At 40.4% G+C, this 24,409-nt stretch overlaps 2 protein-coding genes across 14 annotated transcripts in view; one reads left to right on the top strand and one right to left on the bottom strand.

Moving 5' to 3' along the window:
- The window catches only part of MSANTD2 (Myb/SANT DNA binding domain containing 2), a 33,551-nt gene extending 10,562 nt beyond the window's left edge, over positions 1 to 22,989 (bottom strand). For 3 of the 13 annotated variants that reach the window (XR_010748970.1, XM_066365116.1, XM_066365115.1), the window contains exons 1-2: positions 22,027 to 22,989; positions 18,448 to 18,492 (exon numbers count right to left, since the gene is read on the bottom strand). Coding sequence is in view for 8 of the 13 variants with exons in the window: in XM_066365116.1 (XP_066221213.1) it covers positions 18,460 to 18,492; positions 22,027 to 22,986 (993 nt within the window). In the remaining 5 variants the exon portion in view is untranslated. The other 10 variants (XM_066365112.1, XM_066365113.1, XM_066365114.1 and 7 more) reach the window with 9 other exon arrangements.
- Positions 14,262 to 15,656, top strand: LOC136393815 (endothelial cell-selective adhesion molecule-like). Its single transcript, XM_066366468.1, has 3 exons — positions 14,262 to 14,487; positions 14,686 to 14,841; positions 15,321 to 15,656. Exons 1-3 carry the CDS (start codon positions 14,346 to 14,348, stop codon positions 15,368 to 15,370), a joined length of 348 nt encoding a protein of 115 aa, XP_066222565.1. The 5' UTR covers positions 14,262 to 14,345; the 3' UTR covers positions 15,371 to 15,656.
- Positions 22,990 to 24,409: the final 1,420 nt, after the last annotated feature.

Consider the following 24,409-nt stretch of genomic DNA (forward strand, 5'->3'; position numbering starts at 1 on the left):
CAATCATAAAATGAGCACCATGACAAAACCACTGTTCTAACAGAACTGACTACAGGTGGGACAGGGTATACAACAAGGAGAAACAGAAATAAGGCGTAATAGTTATATAAACATATTGTGTAGAAAACAGTGACTGGCACAATCAGTTTAAGATGTCAGATGAAAAAATAAAGTCCAACTGCAGGGAGGACAGCTTGGTTATAATAGCAGGAAACAACGTTGTAAGAAAAAACAAGCCGTGAAACAGATTCTCAAATGTAGTTGCCAAACTGGCCATACTAGAAATGGATTACATAGTTTCTTAACATTCTGTCAACTAACTATGACAAATTTGACATTCTTTCAACCCAAATGATTAAAGAATACACCTGTTTGCAAACAAAATCTTAAAAATCACATATTATATTCCACAAGAGAGAGGGGAAATTACACTGGGAGCAAATCTCCAGTGACTGATTATAGAAGGGTTGAAAACAATACCTCAGCCTAAGCAGATATATAGTTTGAAGCAAAAAAACAAAAAACTCTGTGAAATAAATTTATCTTCTTCCTTTAAACTTAATTACTACTTTACTTTGACGGTTACTAGCTGCTCTTAGTTAATTGAGGCAACGTAACACACCACATTCATTCATTATCTTTAAGAAAGACTCTGGGGTCAGCAGAACTTTTACCTATTTTCTTAGGTTTTCTATACATTAAATCTGGCAAACTGACTTGCCAGTCACCTAAGTCCTTTAAAATCAACCAAACACCCTCCTCCCCCGCCAAAACAAAACATAAAAATACAGCACTTGTTTCACACTCCCATAGTTCTTAATGCTACACAGGAAAGTTTGGCAAGTGAAAGAATATTCTTAAATTTCCCTTTTCCTTTTCCTCTCCAGAGCAGAGATCCTTAACTTATTTGGGTCATAGATTTCCTCCCCAGAAAAATGTACATACAAAACAATTTCATGGGGAACATAGACTCTCTGAAGAGCCCAGACAATAACCTCAGGTTAAAACCTCTGCTCTGTACCATGTAGTTGTTTCTTCCATAAAAGAATATAACAGGTAGTGGTCAGAAACCCAGAATAAGGGAAACTTCATTCAAGTCTTAGGTTTTACAAGAGATTCTAAGGATCGGGACATCCAGTGTAGGTACAATTTATCCATATTACTCACTATTCTGCTCATTTAGGTAGAGCACTATTAATATTTCCTTTAAAAGGTAAATTAGCAAAATTCCCATTTCTTGAAAGAATCATACAAGGATATCAACTTACTCTTTACAAAAATATAGCACTTTCTTCTATTTCCTGGGAAAGAAATATTTTTCTGAAGTGGCAAATAAGCAATATTAAATGATTCAGCAGTTATGCTGATTATCTTCCAACTCTATCACATAGTACTTGACCATTCATTATCTGATTAATATCAATATAAATGCTAGATAAATTTCCCAAGGTAACAACTTAAAACAGGGAAATTCACATATCTAGAAACAAGTATGTATAGGAAAGTAAGTTTTGACTATTTTCCTTAGTAGTCATAATGCTAAGTTTTAACATTTTCCCATTTTAACACTAAAAGGTCTCAAAGGAATAGGCAGTACTTATATTTATTCAGTTCTTAACCCAAAGGGATCAAAGTCTAATCTATTATTCCAATGAAACTGTTCATATTATGGTCAGCAATGTCTTCTTAATTACAAAGAGAAATGGTCCTCAAACTGTCCTTAAGTCATTTGAGTTTCCTGCAGCATTTGATATTATTTATTACCTATCTATGTCATTATCCTTGCCAATATCTCCTATAAAACTTTCTGTAATATATTGATTGACAGGGATGTGGGCGGAGTTGCCTAAGGCTCTAATGACAAACCAGGTTCCAACTTGCAAAATATTATGGAAGTTATGAATGGAAAAGAACTTTAGAGATCATCTAGTCCAAGTTCCTCATTTAACAAATGAGGAGCCAAGGCCCTAAGATAAACGAGTATTCCCTCAAAAGGGTTCTGGCATATAAAAATTACCAAATGCCGCCCACAAAATGTTAATGTTTCTTAAGAAAACTATGCTGCTAGATTGTGAGCTCAATAAGGTAGGGATTATGTCTGCCCTGTTCACTGTTTCTCTGAGCCCAGAAAAGGGCCCATCACATAAGGACCATTAAACATATTCATTAAGTAGGTAGGCCCTGGCCAGTTGGCTCAGTGGTACAACGTCCACCCAGCATGTGGAAATCCCAGGTTCGATTCCCGGTCAGGGAACACAGGAGAAGTGCCCATCTGCTTCTCCACCCTTCCCTCTTGCCTTCCTTTCTATCTCTCTCTTCCCCTCCCGCAGCTGAGGCTCCTCTGAAGCAAAGTTGGCCCGGGCGCTGAGGATGGCTCTGTGGCCTCCACCTCAGACACTAGAGTGGCTCTGGCCGCAACAGAGCAACGCCCCCTGGTGGGCGTGCCGGGTGGATCCCTGTCGGGTGCATGTGGGAGTCTGTCTGACTGCCTCCCTGCTTCTAACTTGGAGGGGGGGGGGAAATATAGTAAATGAATTAACGTAAATTCTTGTTTGGGGAAGGGAGGGGCCATCTGCCAAATGAAGCTCTGCAGCCTTGTTCAAACTTTATTATTTCTTAAGCCTTAAAAATTAAATATTTTTTAAAAATATGGAGTAGTTCCTTTAAAGATAGCAAAGCGGGAAAAAAAGACTGGAATTGTTTCCTGGATTGTAATAGAGTCAAACAAAAGAACGACCACCAGAAACCGACCGAGATCTTACCTCTATGGAGCCCCGCTCTGTGGGGAACTGTTCAGGACAGAATTCTACCAGCTTGTCCTTCCTCCCGAAACTGGCTATCAACGACTCATTTTTATGTCTATAACTGGTCAGTACTGTCTTCACGAGGGAGAGATTCTTGCATAGAACAAATAATTTAGGAAATTTTGATTTTCAGTGAGTAGTATCAAGCCTTAAGTTTTCTGGGTTCTTCCATGCTAGCAGCTGAGGGTTTTGCGCAAGGAGGACATACTAATTGTGAAAAATAAACATCTTCCACTGCTCAAGGAATTATATTCACGTGGTCATAAAGCTTTTACTGTGGGTATATTATACAGTACTCATACAATTGCTCATACTGGCAGCAACACTATAAAAGCCATACCTAATATGTGTGGTCACGTTTAAGGACTTCTTTGGGATACAAGAATTCTTCAAAACATGGAATCAAGCACTTTTCTACTTAAAACAAAACAGGTAAAAAATTTAGAGTATACGGAACTACTTAACTATTTCATACAGATGTGGCAACAGGTAGTTACAGTCATCAAAGATAGTCATAACACTATTTGTCTAAAACTTCTTCCCCATAAAAGGGAAAAAAATCAGCTGTTTAGTAAAGAAGTGACTTGCATTAGAGGTTGTTTTCCTCTGACGTCCTCTATCACCTCTGAACTTGCTACATTAGAATATCTGTCAAATCTTTTCCTCAGGAAAAGATTGACCTTACACCCTGGGGCACAATCTCAAAGTGGTTCTTAGATAATATTTAAAATGTTATCTTTTACTTCTGTGTGATAACTAGTATATGATGATTCAAGAGAATCATCTTTAAAGTCCTCCCATACAAACATCCTGCATTACATACTAATTGTTCCATAATCAACCATGTCTAAAAATTAAGATTTACACATGCACATATGTACACATACAACTTACAAAAATACCTCACACAGCTATATTTGTATTGTATTGCTCCCTAAATACAATGGTACATTCCTCTATTCATGAGACCAATGTTTAAAAGGGAAACTTTTTTTTTTAATTTTTTATTTATTTATTTATTCATTTTTAGAAAGGAGAGAGAGGGGGAGAGAGAGAGAGAGAGAGAGAGAGAGAGGGAGGAGAGAGACAGAGAGAGAAGGGGGGGAGGAGCAGGAAGCATCAACTCCCATATGTGCCTTGACCAGGCAAGCCCAGGGTTTTGAACTGGCGACCTCAGCATTTCCAGGTCGACGCTTTACCCACTGTGCCACCACAGGTCAGGCAAAAGGGAAACTTTTAAACAGGCCCTGGCTGGTGGCTCAGTGGATAGAGCATCGGCACGGTGTACGAATGTCCCAGGTGTTATTTCCGGTCAGGGCACACAGGAGAAGTGACCATCTGCTTCTTTCCTCCTCCCTCTCCTCCTTCTTTATCACTTCTCCTCCCTCAGCCAGTGGCTCAATTTGTTTGAGCATGGCCCCAGTGTTGAGGATAGCTTGTGAATAGCTCAGTTGGTCCAAGAGTCATCCTCAGGTGCTAAAAATAGCTCAGTACTTGAGCATTGGCCACAGACAGAAGTTGACAGGGATCTTGGTCAGGGCACAGGCAAAAGTCTGCCTATCTCCCCTCCTCTCGCCAATAAATAAATAAATAAATAGGAAGCTGTGCAGAGCAGGTCCTCCCCTCCCTCCAGGCTATATTCCTTTCATATGCTCACAACATTATTCTCAGTTTTGTAGTTATTTTCTTATTAAAGTGGATCTTGAGAAAGAAGATACCTACTAAAAGGGCTCCAGGTGGCTAACAGGGCTCAAATTTTAAAAAACAGCCTAGCAACCATGTCTATACAGGGGCCTCTCTTGCAAACTGCACTTCAGGGAGAAGCCTGCACTAAGCTGTCTGCTTGCACTGTGTTCCTGTCATCTAAGCCAGCCCTTATAAATGCGTTTCTTGAATCCTGTTTCTACCAAGAAGACTGAGACTTTCCACATCTAATTGGAGATAAGCAGCCACATCCCCATCAGCTGCTTCAATGACAAATCAGAGCAGGCTCCATTATGACCAATCAGGACAGTGTTCTATGGACCAATCAAACTGTGAGGATTTGGCGTCTTCCTTTGCATGAGGACAGACCAGTCAGGGACCAGGGGTGAGGGCTTCTGTCTGTATAAGTCAAACTCAGCCCTGACTCTGAAAGTACATTTTCCCTTTCCAGTGAAGACTGCCTTTCCCTAGCTAGAGCTGAAACCCCAAAGCTCTCTCTCTCCAGAGAAAACCAGCACATGTTAGAGCAGACTGGCACAGACCAGGGCAGACCAGCAAGGAACAGAGCAGAGCTGCCTAGCTGGAGAGGGACCTTGCCCTGGGGCCTCCTAACAGCAATACTGTTTTCATAGCCTGGTGTGTCACAATTGAGCTCTTTGCACTAAAACGTTTACTTCTTCACTGCACCACAAACTGGGAATTCCTGTTGGTGTTGAAATGACACCAACACCTGACCTTCAGTTGACACTAAAAACTACCATCTATAATGCAAAGATAATCTATAATAGTTTCCCATTAGTAAATTTTATGTATTTGATTGCGGGAAAAAGAAATAATCTTGACACTCAGGTAAAATCATCTAAAAATTAAGGTTATTGGAAATCCTCTACCACTTGACCTGTGGAGGCACAGTGGATAAAGCATCAACCTGGCATGCTGAGGTCACCAGTTCAAAGCCCTGGGCTTGTCTGGTCAAGACACATATAAGAAGCAACGACAAGTTGATACTTCCCGCTCCTCCCCTGCCTTTGTCTCTCTCTCCCATCTAAAATCAATAAACAGTAAAATCTTAAAAAAAAAAAAAAAAAAAAAAAAAAGAAATCCTCTATCAAGATGTCTGGGTATGGCCCTCGCCAGTTGGCTCAGTGGATAGAGTGTAGGCTCTGTGTGCAGATGTCCCGGTTCCATTTCCCAGTCAAGGCACACATGAGAAGCAACTATCTGCTTCTCTTCCCCTCCCCCTCTCCCTTCTCTTTATTCCCCTCTGGCAGCCAGTAGCTCAGTTAGTCATAGGGTCAGCCTCAGGCACTGAGGGTAGCTCGGCTGATTCATATTGATTGCAGCATTGGCCCCAGACCAGGGTCACTGGGTGGATCCTGGTCAGGGCACATGAGGGAGTCTGTCTCCTGGCCTCTCATTTAAAAAAAAAAAAAAAAAGATATCTGGGTATAAGCATTAAGTCAAGATTCAGTCAATTTTTTGTTTGCATTTACATGGTGTAAACTATAGGTCATAAGTGCATGAAAAGAACACATCTGACACCCTTCCTATGAAAAATCTGAAAATAAGCATGTTTTAAGTTATGCATCTATCCTGAACTTATTTAGAAAGTTGTTAGAAAGAAATTTAGGCAATCATTATATTTTTTATAATGATTTGGTAGGATTTTTATACTTTATTCTTACCTTTATAACATGGATGGGTAACAGCAACAGCCATATGAAAATGTCTGTACCTTCTACAAAAATCAAACTTTTCCCTATGTGTCTCAATGTCCCATGTAATGAAGGTAAACCATAAGTACTATTTTCCTAGTGCTCACAGTGTGCTGAGATTTGGGCTAGGCAGTTTACATTTATTATTCCTAATTATTATTTTTACTTTTTTTTTAATTCAGTGAGAGGAAGGGAGGCAGAGATAGAATCCCTCATGCACCCCAACCAGGATCCACCTGGCAAGCCCACTAGGGGGTGATGCTCTGCCCATCTGGGGCATTGCTCTATTGCTCAGCAACCCAGCTCGTCTTAGCACCTGAAGCAAGGCTATGTAGTCATCCTCAGCATCTGGGGCAACTCGCTCCAAAAGAGCCATGGCTGCAGGAAGAGGAGAGAGAGGTGAGAGGGAGGAGGGGTAGAGAAGCAGATGGGTGCTTATCCTGTGTGCTTTGATCAAGAATTGAACCTGGGACTTCCACATGCCGGGCTGACTCTCTACCACTGAGCCAACTGCCCAGAACCGATATTCCTAGTTTTTATAATAAAGCTAAAAGAGAGGGTCCTAGATAACAGACTTGGAGGAAGTTACTTGTGAGAGACTAAAAGGTGCAGGGCTGCGCAAAGGAACTGAAGACAGCTGGAACAGAGGCCTGGGCTAATCCCAGTGAGAGGTATGGAACTTGGATGGCTCTTCAGAGTTGTCCTGAATTGAAGCAAGGAGGCTTTACTTTTTTATTTAGGCACTGACCAGTGAGTGGACTCAGGCTGCCATAGGACAGGGAGCCTAACCTTGGAGGCAATGGTGGGATTCAGCCAGTTCACACCAGTTCGGCAGAACCAATACCTAATTTTTTGTTGAGTTCAGTGAACTGGTTGTTAAAACGGCACTTCTAATCAGAGTTCACTCTAAGGTGGGCACCTGGGCAGCTGCCCAATGTGGAAATCACAAATTTACATTTCTTACTCTTATTTAACGTTCATCTGCACAACAGCATATTCTAAGTGCCTATAGTAAATTTCATTCCATTCATAGGTGAAAAAAAGTGCAAGTGAGGATGCCAATCAGGAAGCAATATGGAGCCTGACCTGTGGAGGCACAGTGGATAGTGTTGACCCGGAACATTCAAAACCCTGGGCTTGCCCGGTCAAGGCACATATGGGAGTTGATGCTTCCTGCTCCTCTCCCCCCTTCTCTCTAAATGAATAAATTTCAAAAAAGCAATATGGAATTATCATAACAGTTTTATTGTTTTTTGTCAGGTATTATTTAATATTGTTTCATTAATATTTTAAAACTCTTATAACATAATCTAGTTTTGTATACATCTTTTATTGTTCTTATTTAAGTATTAAATGCATGAAATAATAAACTATCTTTCGGTATTTCTTTTTATATTTAAAACAGTCATTAGGGAAGAGAATGGGTTGTAAAATTATTTGAATCCCACCACTCCTTGGAGGAGACAGCTTCCTTGGGCAAAGATAAATTTCCAGGAGGAATCCAACCAGAAGCCATCATCAATCAGCACTCCAGGCACCTAAGGGGACTGACTGGTGTCTCATTACTGGTGGAAGGGTCTGGCACTGTTATCACATATGTACTGAAGATATGTGATGAGCCTTACTTAACAGAAAAGAAAACTAAGAGAAAAGCAGCAACTTATTTAAGGTCACTATCAGAATACATTTAATGTAAATTAACCTTTGATTTCAAAACTAGAATTGGTATGCTTCTTTTCATCAGACATTGAAAAGTATAAAAAGTCACCACACTTACTTTTCTGCTATAGCTGCTGGGAAGTTTATAGCTCATTTTAATATTTAGTTGAAACAACCTTATTTACCTGGATTACAACTATACTCCCTCCACTGATTTTTTAATTTGTCTATATTTAGCTTTCTTCACCTGCATATCCTTTTCATTGGTACGTTAATATTATATATTACAAAGCAGTCCATCTATCTCATCCCCATGTCATCTCTCAGGAGAAGAGTACCGAAACCATTTACACATTAGATGTACAATGTCAGATACTCTATGGCCTTCTTTGTCAGCCACATCCATAACTGTTTTTATTGTCAAAAGGTAATTCTACTTTGTAAATGTTTTTCCTTCTATAATTCAAACTTACTTCCTTTAAGAAGAGTTGGTAGTCCAATAAATATCATCATTTATATTAAGACATGTGAATGTCTTACACAGTAAGTTCTGTTTCAACACCTCTCTTAAATTCTTCCAAATCAATGTTTCTCATTGTATTTATTATTTATGACACCATAAATTCTCTACAAGAATCTTTACATTTTGTGTTTTTAGGTCTATGATATGGAACACGTATGAGCATAATACCCACTTGGGTGTTGCTATGTGATTTTGGTGTTGCATTATGACTGCTTATGATCACACTGTTGTCAAAATATTACTTCAATTGTCAAAATTTAATAAAGGTGGACTGATGATTAATAAGGGAGCAATGTAACCAAGTGGTTAAGAGCATGAAGTCAGATGGCTTAGTTTAGCTTCCCCACCTACTAGCTTTGTGACATTAGACAAATTAATATCTCTGTGCCTCACCTTCTCTATCTGTGAGGTGAGGCTAATAACAACATTTCATTCATAGACTTGTGGGTGTTAAATAAAAAATATAAGTAATGCATTTAAAACAGTGTCTGCCCAATAGCTCACATTCAATAAATGCTAGCCATTATTATTATCATTACAAAAATTACAGAGTCACACAATATGGAGACCAAAGTGCCTTATGAATAAAGGTTAGTTCAAGTAGAAAAAAATTAGCAACAAAATTTTATTATAAAGCTAATGGCAGGATTAACAAACTCAGACAACCTAACTGTAGCACTATCAAAATCTTGTTTGGAAAAGCAGGTAAGTTTCAGCTAATCCATGTCCTCCAATATTAAAGAAATACTAGCTTGACTTTATTTTTATTTTATTAGTATTTAAAGGTATTTTATAATGTTCTTTTTGTTTGATAACATGTGTGATGTATGTATAAAAGGGTTTTATACATAGATTTAGGTTTGTTACCTATTACATAACATTGTTACATATACATTTTTGCCCATCCATTATTATTCAAGTTTCAGAAACACCTGGCTATATCATCATAGCTTCTTCAACTTTTTGGTCTTATTTCTTTTTTTATAGATAAAAACAATCATTTAACCATTTCTAAAGGTTTACAGTGTTGGCAGAAACATGGTGACTAAAACACTGACTTAAAACAAAACGAGCCTTGGCCAGGTAGCTCACTTGGTTAGAATAGCATACTGATACACTTGGGTTGCAGGTTCAATTCTTAGGGCACATACAAGAATCAACCAATTAATGCAAAGATAAGTGGAACAATAAATCAATGTTTCTCTCCCAAATCAATGAATAAGTTAAAAAAAACAAAAACAAACAACAAAAAAAAAAACAAGGGAGAAAAAAGGAATCCGGAGTGAGGATTCAGCCTTCCTTGCTAGGCAACACGCTCACTGGAAGCTGGGGGGCAGGCAACACTCAGCACAAATCAAATAAAAAGTTCGAATGACCCATGTATTTTCTTGGAGTTCAACAGAACAAAAAGCATGTAGACCTCTCATTCATTTTTGGGTGAATGGAAATTTACCGGAATTAAAATCAGATTTACCATCACTTTTTAAAAAATATTTCATGAATATGTGGCTATGCAGAAGTTAAATTTTTCCATTGATTTTTCCTCTTAATTTTTTTTCTTTTTTTCAGTGGCAGAGGCAGAGAGAGTCCGAGAGTGGGACAGATAGGGACAGACAGACAGGAAGGGAGAGAGACAAGAAACATCAGCTCCTCGTTGTGGTTCCTTAGTTGTTCATTGATTGATTCCCCACATGTGCCCTGACTAGGGGGCTACAGCAGACTGAGTGACCCCTTGCTTGAGCCAGCAACACTGGGCTCAAGTTGGTGAGCCTTGCCCAAACCCGACAAACCTGCGCTCAAGCTGGCAACCTTGGGGCCTCGAACCTGGGTCCTCCACGTCCCAGTCCGACGCTCCATCCACTGCGCCACCGCCTGGTCAGGCTCCTCTTAATTTTTAAATGTGATTTATATTACTTATATAAGAAAAATATTACTTTATACTAAATGTTCTAAAATTGGCACAACTCTGACCTATCAAAGTCCAACTATTAACCATGTTTCCTAAATTGCAGGAGAGAGAAGGAATATTACCCGGTTTTGCTGAAGACTGAACCTAGGAACCCAGCACAGGGTGGCTCATTACCTAACAAGTGAATGGATACTAACAATGCTGTACTTGGCTGCTTGGTGGGGCAAACTTCAGGGACAAGTGGACATATCATAATAGAAAGGCAAAATATAAAACATGTGGCCTGACCAGTGGCAGTGCAGTGGATTGAGTGTCAGCCTAGGACACTGAGGGCCTCAGTTCAAATCCCAGAGGTTCCTGGCTTGAGCAAGGGGTCACTGGCTTGGCTTGATCCTCCTCCTCCACGCCACCAAGGCATGTATGTATGAAAAGCAATCAATGAACAACTAAAGCGAACCAACTATGAATTGATAATTTTCATCTTTCTCCTTCGTCTCTCTCTATAAAAATATAAATAAAATCATGTAAAATACTCTTAATAAGCAGAGGCAAATGTATTTCTTTCTTGTGCATAATGAGAGGTAGAAATCGCAAACTTTCTAAAATCAATAAGGCTGATATCAAGGAATATAATATTTGAAGGGTTTTTCTCAGTCTGTTAATTGTTGGGAATTGTATACTGTATTTTAAATATCATATTGTTTTCTATCAGAATGCAAGTTCTTTGAAGGCAGGGTCCCCACCGCCCCCCATCAGTTTTGTTCACTGATGTATTCCCTGCACCTAAATCAATGCCTGGCATGCAGAAGTGACCCACTAGATTTTGATAAATGAATAAATGAATAAATGAAATGAATATAAATTCTTTACGATTGTATGTGGCAGTTGAGAGATCAAACATAAGATTGAGGTAGGTACTTTTTGAACTATCATACTCTTCTCTCTAAATCATAAACCAGCTCTTTCCACTTAGAGAAAACTATTTGCAACTTTATGATGATGATAATAATAATAATAAAAGCAGTTTGAGATAGACAAACTTTATTCTGGTTTTATTAATATCAATTACAAACATAATTGAGTTATTTGGATAAATGAAGGTGAAAATAGTAGAGAAACAATATTGTGAGCTTCAAAAATTCTAGCTATTATAACAAAGTAGTCTTACATAGGCTGAGAAAATGCAACTAGAAAACATCTAAATAAATAAACTTCTATTGTATTATATCAATTTATACTGAATAAAGTATTATTTGGTAGTTCAAAATATGTAATTTATGACTATAGGCAAAAACAAATGCATTATAAAAATAAAATGATGGCTGTTATTCCTAAAATGTCTGAGAATAAACACCAGTTTGTATTTTCCTAAGGAACGACAACACATCCTACTAAGTGACAAGATAACACTCACTTGATTAGTGCCAAGAAAAAAGAATTTCACTGGCTCTCAAGGACTCTCTCAACTACAAATAGGTAAGTATTATAAAGACTTAAATAAGTGCCTTTTCCCAATATGAAGACATTCTTTGATTATTTAGAACCGTAGGGGAAAGACCCCACACTGATTCCAAACTCCAGATAATTTTAACGTGTGCATAGAGGCCCAGATCCACTAAGACTTCATTTTGAACAATGAATGAAGTTTTTGGCAAACAGCAAGCAGAACACATTGCACGAACTACACAACAGAAATAAATTTAGAGTACCTAACAATCAATTGTTTAAAATCAAAGCTCTGTATGGTCTTATACAGCATGTTCTTCCAGTGTCTTTGTGTTTGAAACTCAAGTTTTTTCCTCTCATTTTTAAAAACACTTTTAAACAATTACACATTTTAACCTTCCAAAGGAGCAGAGGAAGGGGGGAGATGACTTCTATCTTAAGCTAGACATGAGCATATATTTCATAGTGCCCTATGACAATTAACTTTTGAAATTTTAGATCTGAATGTTAGTGCTTATCCTCAGTTATGTTAAAAAAGAAAAAGAAAAAAAAAAGGCAAAAGGATCACTTCTGAAGACTGAGTAATAAATTGGAATCCAAAAGACTGTGTATAGAGTAAATGCCCGAAGTAATAGGACTGTCCTAACCTAAAATGGGGTTTTAGTTGGATCTCGTTGGGTTCTAGGATCAACTGTAAAAACTTAAGCTATGAAGTACTGTGATAACCTTTGATGATACCACAAAGAATCCTGTGTAAGTTGGTACAGCAGTAAAGAGTGAGTTTTGTGACAGGTTAAGATCTAATAAATCCTATAAATTAGAATATTCAGATCCAGTGATGATATATTTGAAATCAGTTCTCCTTTACATTGCCACTGTTTGTTCTATTTGACTGCTTGTCTAACTTATTGCAAGAAGCCTACATGTCTTTGTGCTTCCAGTCTTACCTTTTCCAATTCATTTTCCACATTATAGCCAGTTCTAGAATCTATGACTAACCACTTCACTCTCCAGCTTAAAATTCTTTGATGATTAGGATAAAGTCCAAACTTCTCGGCACATCACCTGACCTCCTGTTTATGTCCCATCTCATTTCTTACAACTTCGCACCTCCTTGCACCCTCCTCCCTCAAACCCTGACTCCAGCTGTTTAGAAGTACATATTATAATATAACACATTTCATTTCACCAGAATATTTGGGACATGACCGGTTCCAAATTAATGATGTTTCTAGGATTTTGATATCTTAAGTCTAAAAGGCCCAGAGTCACTAAGATTTCATCTCATTTCATTATCTTCTAATCCTCTTTTATTTGATGCTTATGACCCATTAGTGCAGTGGTTCTCAAAGTGTGTGCCAGGGTGCCCTATGGTATTCCAGAGAAATATGTGCCTGTTGGGGACCAAAAAAACCAACAGGGTTTTTGGAGTTTAGATTTTTGGGGGACAGAGGTTTGGGGAATTGGCTGTAAGCTGACAGTCTGCCCAACCCCCCACCTTAGGTTGCAAAAGGCTGTTAAGCTGTGGTGCTGAATTGTTTACACTACCCCTCATGTTCCCCGGAAAGACTGGAGGCAAGTTTCTTCTATCCTTTGTTTGGTGTAAAGTTAAGATGATATGTATTGTGGGGGTTTTGGATTGATGATTAAATATAAGAAATTGTCTCTTGAAGCCTTTTGGATTTCTATAAAAGAAAAATGTGTGGCAATATCTAAAAAAGCTTTGAACATTTTACTATAATTTTCAACATCCTATTTATGTGAATTATTATTTTCTACCCTCAACACAATTAAAAGAGTAAAAAAAGAGGAATTCTTCAATATATTGACAAGGAAATGAGAGTTTGCCTTTCAAATACATGCCCAAACATTGAAGAAATCACTAGGACACATCAGGCTCATGTTTCTCATAAACACAAGAATGAAAAAACCGGGACCCACCGAATTTACTAAATCTTACTAAGAATGTAACTATATAAAAAGATAACTTTTTTGTCGTTTTTTTAACCCCTTTTTATAAATTCTAAAAATTATAACTCAAAAAATGTAACATAAAAACGTTTTTTAATGTCAGAAAAAATTTAGTTTTGTCGTATTTATTTCGTTTACCATAAAAGCACACTTGGACTTTATATTTTTTTGCTTTAATATTTGACTTAATTATTATAACATATTTCTCAGAAATTTGTATATAGTGCTCCTACAATTATTTGTAGGATTTTAAATGCACCCTGAATTCAAAAAGTTTGAGAACTACTGCATTAGTGGGTTAGGAAATCAATTTTAGTGGGCTGTGACCACCTTTCTAAACACCCTGGGAGGTGAAGAGACAATATATAGGGGCTCAAGAAGCATTCCGGTGAAGAGGGTGGCTAGGGAGACGGTGAATGGGGAGCTGGTGCAGGTTAGAGGAGATGGTGCAGGTGAGGGCATTTGAGGTTTGACAGCTTGGGGGAGGAAGACTGGCTGAACCTGTGGGCACAGTGCAGGCACGTAATAATGGGGAGGTGTTACGCCCACACCAGGTGTTGGCATACATCAATGAGGCCACATCCAGCCTACCTGGAGTATCCCTGGTCTACTCCATGCCCTCCCAGAATGTGTCCCTGCGGCTGCAGAGCCTCCAGGAGAAAGACTCCGGGTCCTACCGCTGTTCTGTGAATGTGCAAGATCGTCATGGTGTAAACATGGGCCACAGCAGCAAAACTTTAGAACTCGATGTGCTGGGTAAGTGAGAAGCACACACTTTCCAATACCTCCACCATCACCATGAAAGGTCAGGCAGGTCTCGCTCCCAAATGGCTGAGTGTAAACATTGGAGGAGGGGTCAATGGAGTGACACAGGGTATGTGTGTAGAAGCTGGTGTGTGTGTATGTCTGTTGGTCTCTTGGGTGTAAGCTGTTAACCTGTCTCCCCTCCCCCAGTTCCTCCAGCTCCTCCATCTTGCCATCTCCTGGGTGTGCCCCGTGTGGGGACCAACGTGACCCTGAGCTGCCGGTCCCCGAGGAGTAAACCGGCTGCTCAGTACCAGTGGGAGCGACCACCCCCATCTTCCCAGGTTTTCTTTGCACCAGTCTTAGGTGAGGGACGTCGGGAGACAGCTGGGACTGTGGCTGGGGTAGGGGGGAGGTGAGAGGTACCAGAGGGACTGGGGTGAAAGGGGAGGCAGAGCTGAGAAGTACTGGGGAGGAGGTGGGGGTGTGGGGGGGGGGGGTGGAGAAAGAGGGCCTACCAGGTGCAAGCTGTGTTGGGTGCTTTTACATGCTGTATAAGGGGACCTATAGCCTAGTGGTTCAGAAGCTAGATTACTATGCTCAAATAGAACAGAACATACAAAAATGTGTCACACATAGTTAAGTATAGTGTCATTAAATAAGCTAATATTTGTAAAGCACTTAGAAGAGTGCACACAGTAAATTCTATACAAGTGTGAGCTATGTTCATTATTATTTTGTGATATTTGTTTCAGCTACTCATATATATTATATTGAGTGCTAGGCCAAAGAGTAAAATATATTCTTATTTTATGCTCAAAAAGGTGCTTTACTTCTTCTTTCAGCATATAAAGGAATAAGATATATCATGGATATTTGCTATAACTTCAATTAAACACTATAAAAGTTATTCATCAAAACATAAATTATCTGGAATTGGTATGTATTCTATACTGTTAAGCTAAAACTATCTTCCCTAATCTTTTGCATGTTTCTTTACGACACCACCAGCCATTCATCTGTAGCTTCTAAGTTATACCTTCACCAAATGGCATACTATGGCAAATTTTTCTTCAATTGAAAGGCATGACTTTTTAGAAATTGGATTTATTAGGGCAACACTAGTTAACATAATTATACAGGTTTCAGGTGCCCAGTTCCACAACACATCTCCCTATACCATATTGTGCGTTTACCTCCCAAATCAAGTCTTCATCCATCACCATTTATGCCCCTATACCCTCCTCTGCCTCCCCTTTCCTGGCAGATCATCCCACTGTTGTCCGTGTCTGTTTTATTTTGCGCTTTTATTTTGGTCCTTTTTTGCTTTATCCCTCCACCTCCCTCACTCAGCACCCCCCCCCCTCCCTGCTAGCTTCAGCCTGCTCTCTATGTGTGTGAGTCTGTCTCTAGTAAAGGTATCTTTTTAAACAGCTGATTATTTATAAATTACTTAGAACAACTACATTATTTATAGATGCTTCCAGTTTTGGATTCTCGAACAAAATATATCTTACTGTGTCTATAGTTTGCACCATTTTAAGTTGAACTGGTCCCCGGCTTTTACCCCAACTGCTCATCTGTCTCTACTCCCTTCTGCCCAATTCAGTCTCACTTCACCTTCAGGATCTACCTCCTAAAAAACCGAAGCCATGCCCTTCCTGTGTATACCTGTAGCACCATGAGCTTGTCAACACAATACCTGCTCACAAATACTGTGACTCCACCACTGGAAGGTGGACACCATGACAGTTAAATGGTACACTGCTATATTTCTAGGACCTAATGCAGGAGGCACTCAAATGTTTATTGTTTAATAATAATAATAATAATAATAAATCAAAGTCCTTAGTATTTATAGAAACCCAGAGATTAATCTGTCAACTGAGTGATAAAAGGGAATGAGCAAGATCTCCAAATCCTCCCCCAGGAGCTTAGATTTTTGCCAAGAGTTAAGCTCCACACCTTTCCCATTTCCTAAGTGCAGTGGAATTCAAGAGCCCACTAATCAAATCAGTCAAGAAAGATATTGAAAAAATGCTCCTAGTTCTAAAGTAGTGGTCTTCAACTGGGGTAGTCAAATGCTTACTTTATTGATTGACTCATCAAGGAACCTTAAAACCTTAGGGATTCCTGTCATTCCCAGTACATTTTAGGTGTGAAGGTTGGTTTCTTAATTTAGAACAACCAAAGCAATATAGGTTATTAATATTGTTTCATTTAAATGTAAGTGGAATATTGTCTGATCATCATTTTCAAGATACATTTGATAGAACCTACAGATAAAAACTTTGCGTGAATTTTTTTCAGATTCAGAGTATATTATTATTCAATAAATTTTACAGCCAATCCTCATCTTACTCATCTCACACTAGATTTAATATTTCCTATATCAGTTTTAAAATGTTCGAGAGAGTACATGGATTTCAAAACTCTTGGGAATATATAAGCAAAAGAGTTGTTCTGGCTAATATAATAACTACTAGCCGCATATAAATATTTAAATTTAAATTAACTAAAAATTCAGTTTCAGTCATACTAACTACATTTCAAATGTTAAACAGCCACCTTTGGCTAGTGGTTACTACACAGCAGGTGTTGGACAGTGCAGATATTGAACATTCATATCACCACAGAAAGCTCCATTAGACAGCACTGTTCTAGACAACTAAGAGTATGCCACTGTTTGCCCCAGCCAACTGAGGTCCCCCTAGAATGGTGGGCCTTTTTTTCGGGGTTAGGGGGGTGAGTGAGAGACAGACAGGGAGACGGATGAGTAATATCAACTCATAGTTGCGTCACTTTAGTTGTTCACTGATTGCTTCTTATATATGCCTTGATGGGGGGGGGAGGGGGCTCCAGCCGAGCCAGGGACTCTGCTCAAGCCAGCAACCGTGGGCTTCAAGCCAATGACCTTTGGGCTTAAGCCAGTGATCATGGGATCATGTCTATGATCCCACATTCAAGCCAGTGACCCTCAAGCTGATGAGCCTGCCCGCTCATCAAGCACTCAAGCTGATGAGCCTGCCCGCAAGCCAGCGATCTTGGGATTTCAAAACTGGGTCCTCAGCATCCCAGGTTGATGCTCTATCCACTGGGCCACCACAAGTAAGGCGTTTTCTTTTCTTTTCTTTTTAAAATTATTTGAGAGAGAGGAAGGGAAAGAGAGACAGGAACATCAATCTGTCCCTGTATGTGCCCTGACTGTTTCTGCCTCCCCTCCTCTCAATTAATTTAAATAAATAAATAAATACCAAATATACTATATTGTGATTTGTCTGCTAAAGTACAAAATTTGTTCCAAAGATTATGACAATTATTGATGAATAAATCTAAGCAATATCCCTAAAAATAATGCTGGTGGGAAGACCGCCTACCACTTTGAAATACATCTGATAGCATCAGCACTGATCCAGCAAAGACCAATGTTTTAGGTCATGCAGTCACCTTGCATTTCATCTTCAGGCAGAGCTGAAAGAACACATCTGTTTCAAAGACATAAAGCCAACTCTGAAGAGGCAAATTTTTGGAGAAAACCCAAAAATATGGAATTTAAGAATGCGTTTACATCAGATTAACTGACAGAAGTGTGAATACAGCATGTGGCTTGAGGTGACTGTTTTCATGAATTCCAATTCTAGAAAGATTTTTCAACTACTACAATATGAACTATGATGTGCTCTCTCCCTCTTTTGAAGTCATCACACTTATTATCTGTTTTAGTATGATGTATACCATCCCTTCTGTTGTCTTGAAGAGCATTTAACTCTCTGATATATGTATACAGACTTCAACTGCACTATAAGCTCTCAGACTGCGTATTACAGTTCTTTTATTCACCCTAACATCTAGTGGACAACCTTATACATAGCAAGCACTCGAGTAGTTGATAAATAGAGATATGAAGAAAACCCCTATACAAAAGGATAAAAATCATGTAGTGATTAGACAGAAAATCACCTATTTGTTTACCTGGCTCCAAAATTAGGCAGGAATTGTTAGCAGACAAATTTTCTTCTGGCAAACAAACAAAAAGTAACAAAACATCAGAGCCAAACAATAGTCTAGGCAGCAACACAGTCTCAAACATACTCATTTTATCCAAATGACTGAACAAGTATTAATAACAGGCATATCAGACTTCAAAATGAAACTCTTTGTAGCAATACACATGTTTATTTGACTTTAAGTTAAAATTCTGTGTGCTTAGAAATATAATCACTTGGGTAATATTTAAAAATTGTACTTTGGTAGCAAAATCCAAAAGCTATTAATTCAACTTCAATATTTACAATTTCAATACTTCCATTGTATAGATAAGAGCACTGAGGCACAGTCCAGAGAAGAGAAATGATGTGCTTTAAGGTTATTCAGGAAGGTAGTCAGAGAAGAGGCTGGGATAGGACTCAGCTTTCTGATGCCTTCATATGATGAGATGAAAGCTCCTAGATCAGTATGCTGAAACTATGATTAAGAAAAGTTTCCTGGAAAAAAAAACTTTAAGTTACTATATATCTCTTCCCTCCTTTCAAACTTAGAAGAAATTATTTAGAGTTTTCATAATTGAAGTTTGACAGATATTTAACACACATTAGACCAGAAATGTAACTGATAGACAGTGTATCTTCTCCATGAGCCTCTAACATGAATTCACATTTTTTAAGTGAGCACATTATATTAGTCTGTACAAGAATTCCCCATGGCCCATCTTACTGATCTACTTTGTTTCTATTTTGTAAAATGTAAAGCAAAAAAAGTTATTGAATTTCTTTTTGCAGTTCTCATCAAAATAATTCAGCAAAAGAGATTTCTAAATTACTTGTTCTAATTGGCATTTTGGGATCTGGGAATCTAAAGGTTTGTTTTCAGGGGTTTGAGATTCTCTGAGAATTTTTTTAAGACTTTTATTTTCATAAATATAATCTGGATTACTTGGGACATCCACCTCATAACAATGTAAAGCTATGATTTTACTCACCATATTTGCTTGTATGCTTAAAATGGCATTCATACTACGTCTCCTAGAGGGGCAGAGCTTAGTTTTCAATGCAGCATTCTTCTTTTTTTCCAATGCAGTATTTTTCAAACTGGGTTTCAAAGTCTATGTCTTTGGGTTAAAGTTTAAGTAACATTGCTCTAGATTTTTTATACTTTCCAAAATTTATTTTCTAGACTTTATTTGGTGAATAAATATGGATCCAGAGCCTACTATGTGCTAGGCACTGGACCTACAGTAGTGAACAAGAGACCAGAACTTGTCTTTACAGAGTTTATAATTCTGACAGGAAAGATCAACATTATTAACCAAAGAAATCTGTTCCTTGGTTTAAATCACACTAAAGGAGCACAGCCCTTAAAAAGATACGTGCCCGCCTTATCAATTGCTACTGGGGATCAGAGAACTCATCATTATTTTCAACATATTCTCAAAATATACTAAGATCTTGAGGTCAATTTGGTCTTATCTCTTTGGAGACAGGTAAACTTGATGCTTTTAAAAATATTCTTCAGAGAAGCTCAATCTCCTTTCCTTGCTTTAGGTTATATTTCTCATAACTGGACAAAGATGAGACCCAACTAGAGATTCCCTGGTCATGTGAGAAACAATTTTATAGATACATTTATATTCAATGAGGTTTTGATAGCAAAGCACTTTTTTCCTTTGATTGGGGAATTACTATGGACAAAAATCAAGCTAAAACAGTCACAAATGCCTAAGGTGCACTTCTAAACTCAAGAAAAGTCACAGATAGAAGCTAATCAGCACATTGCAAAAACAACCCGCCCCCCTCCATGAACCTTAATGACCTTGAATGGAAGAAAGAATGAGATCTAGTGAACAGTGGTTACTATTAGCTACTACAGTTGACCTCTGAATAACGCAGAGATTAGGAGCACCAACTCCACCCCTCACCTCCACACAGTGGAAAACCGGAACATAACGTTTGACTCCCCAAAACCTCAACTACAGCCGGCCTTTCGCACCTGAGGATTCAATCAAGCACGGTTGGGAAAGCGAAAATACCGTTTTCGATCAGGGTTGGTTGAATCCGCGAATGCTAAACACCGTATAAAAAAAATACGGGTACCCTTCGCCGCGTGGCTTGATGCTTCCTCCTGAACCTCAGAGGATGCAAGTTGGATCCCAGGTCAGGGCACATACAGGGATGTTTCTCTCTCTCTCAAATTAATAAAGATTAAAACTAGTTAAAAAATAAAAACTAAGTGGACCCACACAGTTCAAAATCCTGTCTGTAAACTATGAATGACATCTCTCGGGTTTGCTGTTTAAAAAAAGAGGGGGGGGGGGTGGATGAGTCATAAGACATGTTATCAAGTAAACCAATTTAATTTTGTAATTGAGAAATGGGCGTCAAATTCCTTGAACAACAGTTAATAAGTCTGAAACGTCTTAGTTTCTGAACTAAATTTCTGAAGGAACAGTGTTCCCAGACGAACACTTCTTGAGCCAAAATCTTGGAGCACTCTCCTCCTTCAGTGTGGTAATCACTGTCTTCACTGGGTTTTTATCCCCACCCCACTACCCAGGAGTTCCGGAAAAAGCGTCATCCCTTTCAGAAAAGAAGTTCACAGACACTATGACTATGAACGAGAAGTAGGTCAGTGAAAAATGGGAGAAAGAATCCTACCAGAATCTTTCAGCAGACAGTGATGAGGGAACTAGCTCACCTAAAAAACAACTCCACATCAGCTTATGCTACAAATCTGAACGCCTAGATTAAAAGTCAGTAAAAACATCAAAACGATAACCCGGCTGGTGGTATAATTTCTAGCCCAAATTAAGCCTCTGTATTTAAACATCCACGTATACAAGGATGGCCAGATGCACACTGAGAGCTTTACTTGTCACCACATCCGGCACAATAACTAAATCAGGGAAAAACTGGTTTTCATGAAGGAATTTAGTAAGATACCTCAAGCCAAAATAACTCTGGAGGCATCGACACTCCAAATTCCAGACCAACTCTCTGCCAGCCTAACTTCACAATAACAATGCACTATCTGGCTCCAATCAAGCCTTTCCAATTCTCCAAAGCATCTCCAGTCTTCCTCGTCCTTCATAGCTCAAGTTAGAAGCAAGGCGACTGACACAAAGGCCAGTCATCCGAAGGCGCTGTTTGTACGGCTCTGCCTCTGCACTCATTTGAAAATTCCTAAGCTGGGGGTCCACCGGCCCCCCTCTGCCTGGAACAAAGCGAGACCCCGGCGGTGGGGTTGAGAGCGCCCGGGCCCAGGGACGCCCACCGCGCACAACCAGAAACAACCAACTTCAGAGCACAGGAACGTCTTCCATTGGCAAGAAAGAGGGGCGGCGGCAGGCACGCCCAACTTCAAACTCGGGAAACCTACGGGCTGGCGGCCATCTGGAGAAAAACCCCTTCCCAGGGAGAGAAGAAAAAGGTGAAGAGATGCAAGTCGCCCACAGGGCTCCGGTGGGAGCCCCGAGCTCGGACCGGCCCCGCCCCCGAGGTCCGCTCCCCGCCTCCTCTTTGCCTCGGGTTCGCTGCCCCGGGCCGGACGGCCGGTTACCTTGATGCGCTCTCGGCACTGGGACGGCGTCCGCTCGTAGCCCAGCTCGGCCAGGGCCCGGGACACGCGCTCGTACATGGCCGGCCCGGGCGCCTTGCTGCCGAATACCGTGCCGGCTCCCTCCAGCTGCTGGTACCGCGCCTCCACCAGCCGCTCGTTGCCCCACACTGCGATGAGTGCGTTGGTCTCGGCCGGCGTCCACGACATGCCGCGACACGCGGCAGCGGGGGCTCCCCAAGACGAGGCGGCACTGCGGCCCCCCAACCCCAGCCCGAGACCCCCGGACGCCGTTGTCCCCGAGCCCGCCGCACTGCCCGGCCCGAGGGGCGAGGCGCCCCGAGGCGTAGACGGGTCGGACAGCGAAGGATTCCCGTCGCTCAGGCCACCAGGAGAGGCAGGGGAGAGCACCTCCATCTTCGGGATTTTAAGCGGCGAGTTGGCGGGCCGCTCGGAACCACAGGGCGCAGCCATTTTCCTAGCGGCCGCCACTGCAGCGCTCGGAAGTGACGCACCCGCGTTTCCGGCCGCCGCGGTCTCCCGGGCCGCCCTAGGGCCTGACTTGGCTAGGGTTGCGCGGCTTGGCGTCGCGGCTTCCCGGTGCAAGCCGTCGGCTCGCCGCGGTCTCTCTCCGCGCGCCCGCCCGCGCCGGCTTCTCCCTTCCTGGGGCAAGGGCTGCGGAGAGGGCGCGCCGGAGCTCCGCGCGGAGGAGAAGGGAGGGGGCATGAGGGCGCGCTGTGCGGACGGAGCGGAGCCTCCCCACTTCCTCTCCAGCCTCAGCCCCCGCGAGGGAGGGCGCCGCGCGGGGCCGCGGTTAAGGGGGAATGGACCGTCGCGCTCCTCTCCGACTCGGCTCGGCCGTCCCTCCCCCCTGCCGGGCCGGGGCACAGGGCCGACACCCGAGTGGAGGCCGGGAGCTCGGGACGTGTGTCCAGGGAGGTGACAGAGCTGGAGGTCGAGCATCTCTTGGGAAGGTTTTAAAAAGCAGGAGTCCTGTAGCTTTTCATGAAACCCAAGTGCATTATTTAAAGGAAAGCAATTATGATAGATTTTCCAGTCAGTGTAGGTGGGTGGGTGGGACCGTTTGCCGAGGAATTAGACCTCTTACTGCGTTTGTACAGTTTATCTATAGCTTACATATATGTTCGAACACCGGAGCCCAGCAGAAAAGTTACTTCCCAATACCATTCTCCATTCTCCCTGATTTAAAAGTTGAACTGTTTTCCTCACTGATTTAAGGAGATTAAAAAGAAGACTTCAGTTATGACAGCTCAGTGACCTCTGGTAATTAGTGTATTAATCGCTGCAGAAGGTTCCTTAAAGTGCTACAATTTAAGGAACATTGGCACAAATCCATTATGTAGCTGTAAGGTTTTTCAATATTCTTGAAAGCCAAAAATCTAATTGTTTATCTTGGATCTTTAACTTAAAAACCTCTCCTAATCAGTTGGATAGAAGCCCTCCATCTAATATCCACTCACACAACCTAGCACTTCACATTTATATTTTGTTTTAAAAACTTAGCTAATTCTATTGCATACATTCTTACTGTGTTTTGTTGCTTTGTCCTTTTTTTTTTTAACTTCACATCAAGTTCTGTTATCTTTACCTATAAAATATCTCCTAAATCTGACTGCTTTCAACCCTAGTCCAAGCTTCTACCATATCTTTACTGGACAAGTGGACTTCCTGTTTGCACACTTGTCTAATTACACACTAACCAAACTGGAACTTAGCTTTGTTTTTTTAAACTTTTTTGTAAAAATGACATGCATAGAGAGAAATACATAAAACATACATGAACAGCTACTACACAAATTATTATAAAACAAATACCTCATAACTACCATCCAGGTCAAGAAATAGAATAAAGCCAGCACTCTAGAAGCTCTACCCCCAACCCCTTCCCAGTGTTAACCTGATACAGATAATCACTATCCTGACTTGCCTCTCTTTATAATTTATTACTTTTTCATGCATCACTCAAAGTTTTATCTGATTTTGAATGTTTTGTAAATGAAATTATATGTATTCTATGTCTGGCTTACCTCTTTCAATATTATGTTTTTAAGATTTATTCTGTATGAGGCTGTGGTTTATTCATTTTTGTTGCTGTAAAATACTCTTATGAATATATCTCATTTTTCTGTTGACTTTTTGGGTTGTCTCTAATTTAGGATATTGTGAGTAATGTTGCTACAAACATTCTTGTACGTGTCTCCCAATGCATATGTGCAAGTATTTCTGCAGACTTTCCTTTTTCCCTCCCTTCATCCCTCCCCTTTCTTCTTCCTTCTTTCCACATGGATACCCAGTTATCCCAACTCTGTTTACTAAAGAGACCATTTTTTCCCCTCCTTCTTTGGCAGTGCATTTTTGGCATAAA

The sequence above is a fragment of the Saccopteryx leptura genome, chromosome 2 (genome assembly GCF_036850995.1).
Source record: "Saccopteryx leptura isolate mSacLep1 chromosome 2, mSacLep1_pri_phased_curated, whole genome shotgun sequence".
Lineage (NCBI taxonomy): Eukaryota > Metazoa > Chordata > Mammalia > Chiroptera > Emballonuridae > Saccopteryx > Saccopteryx leptura.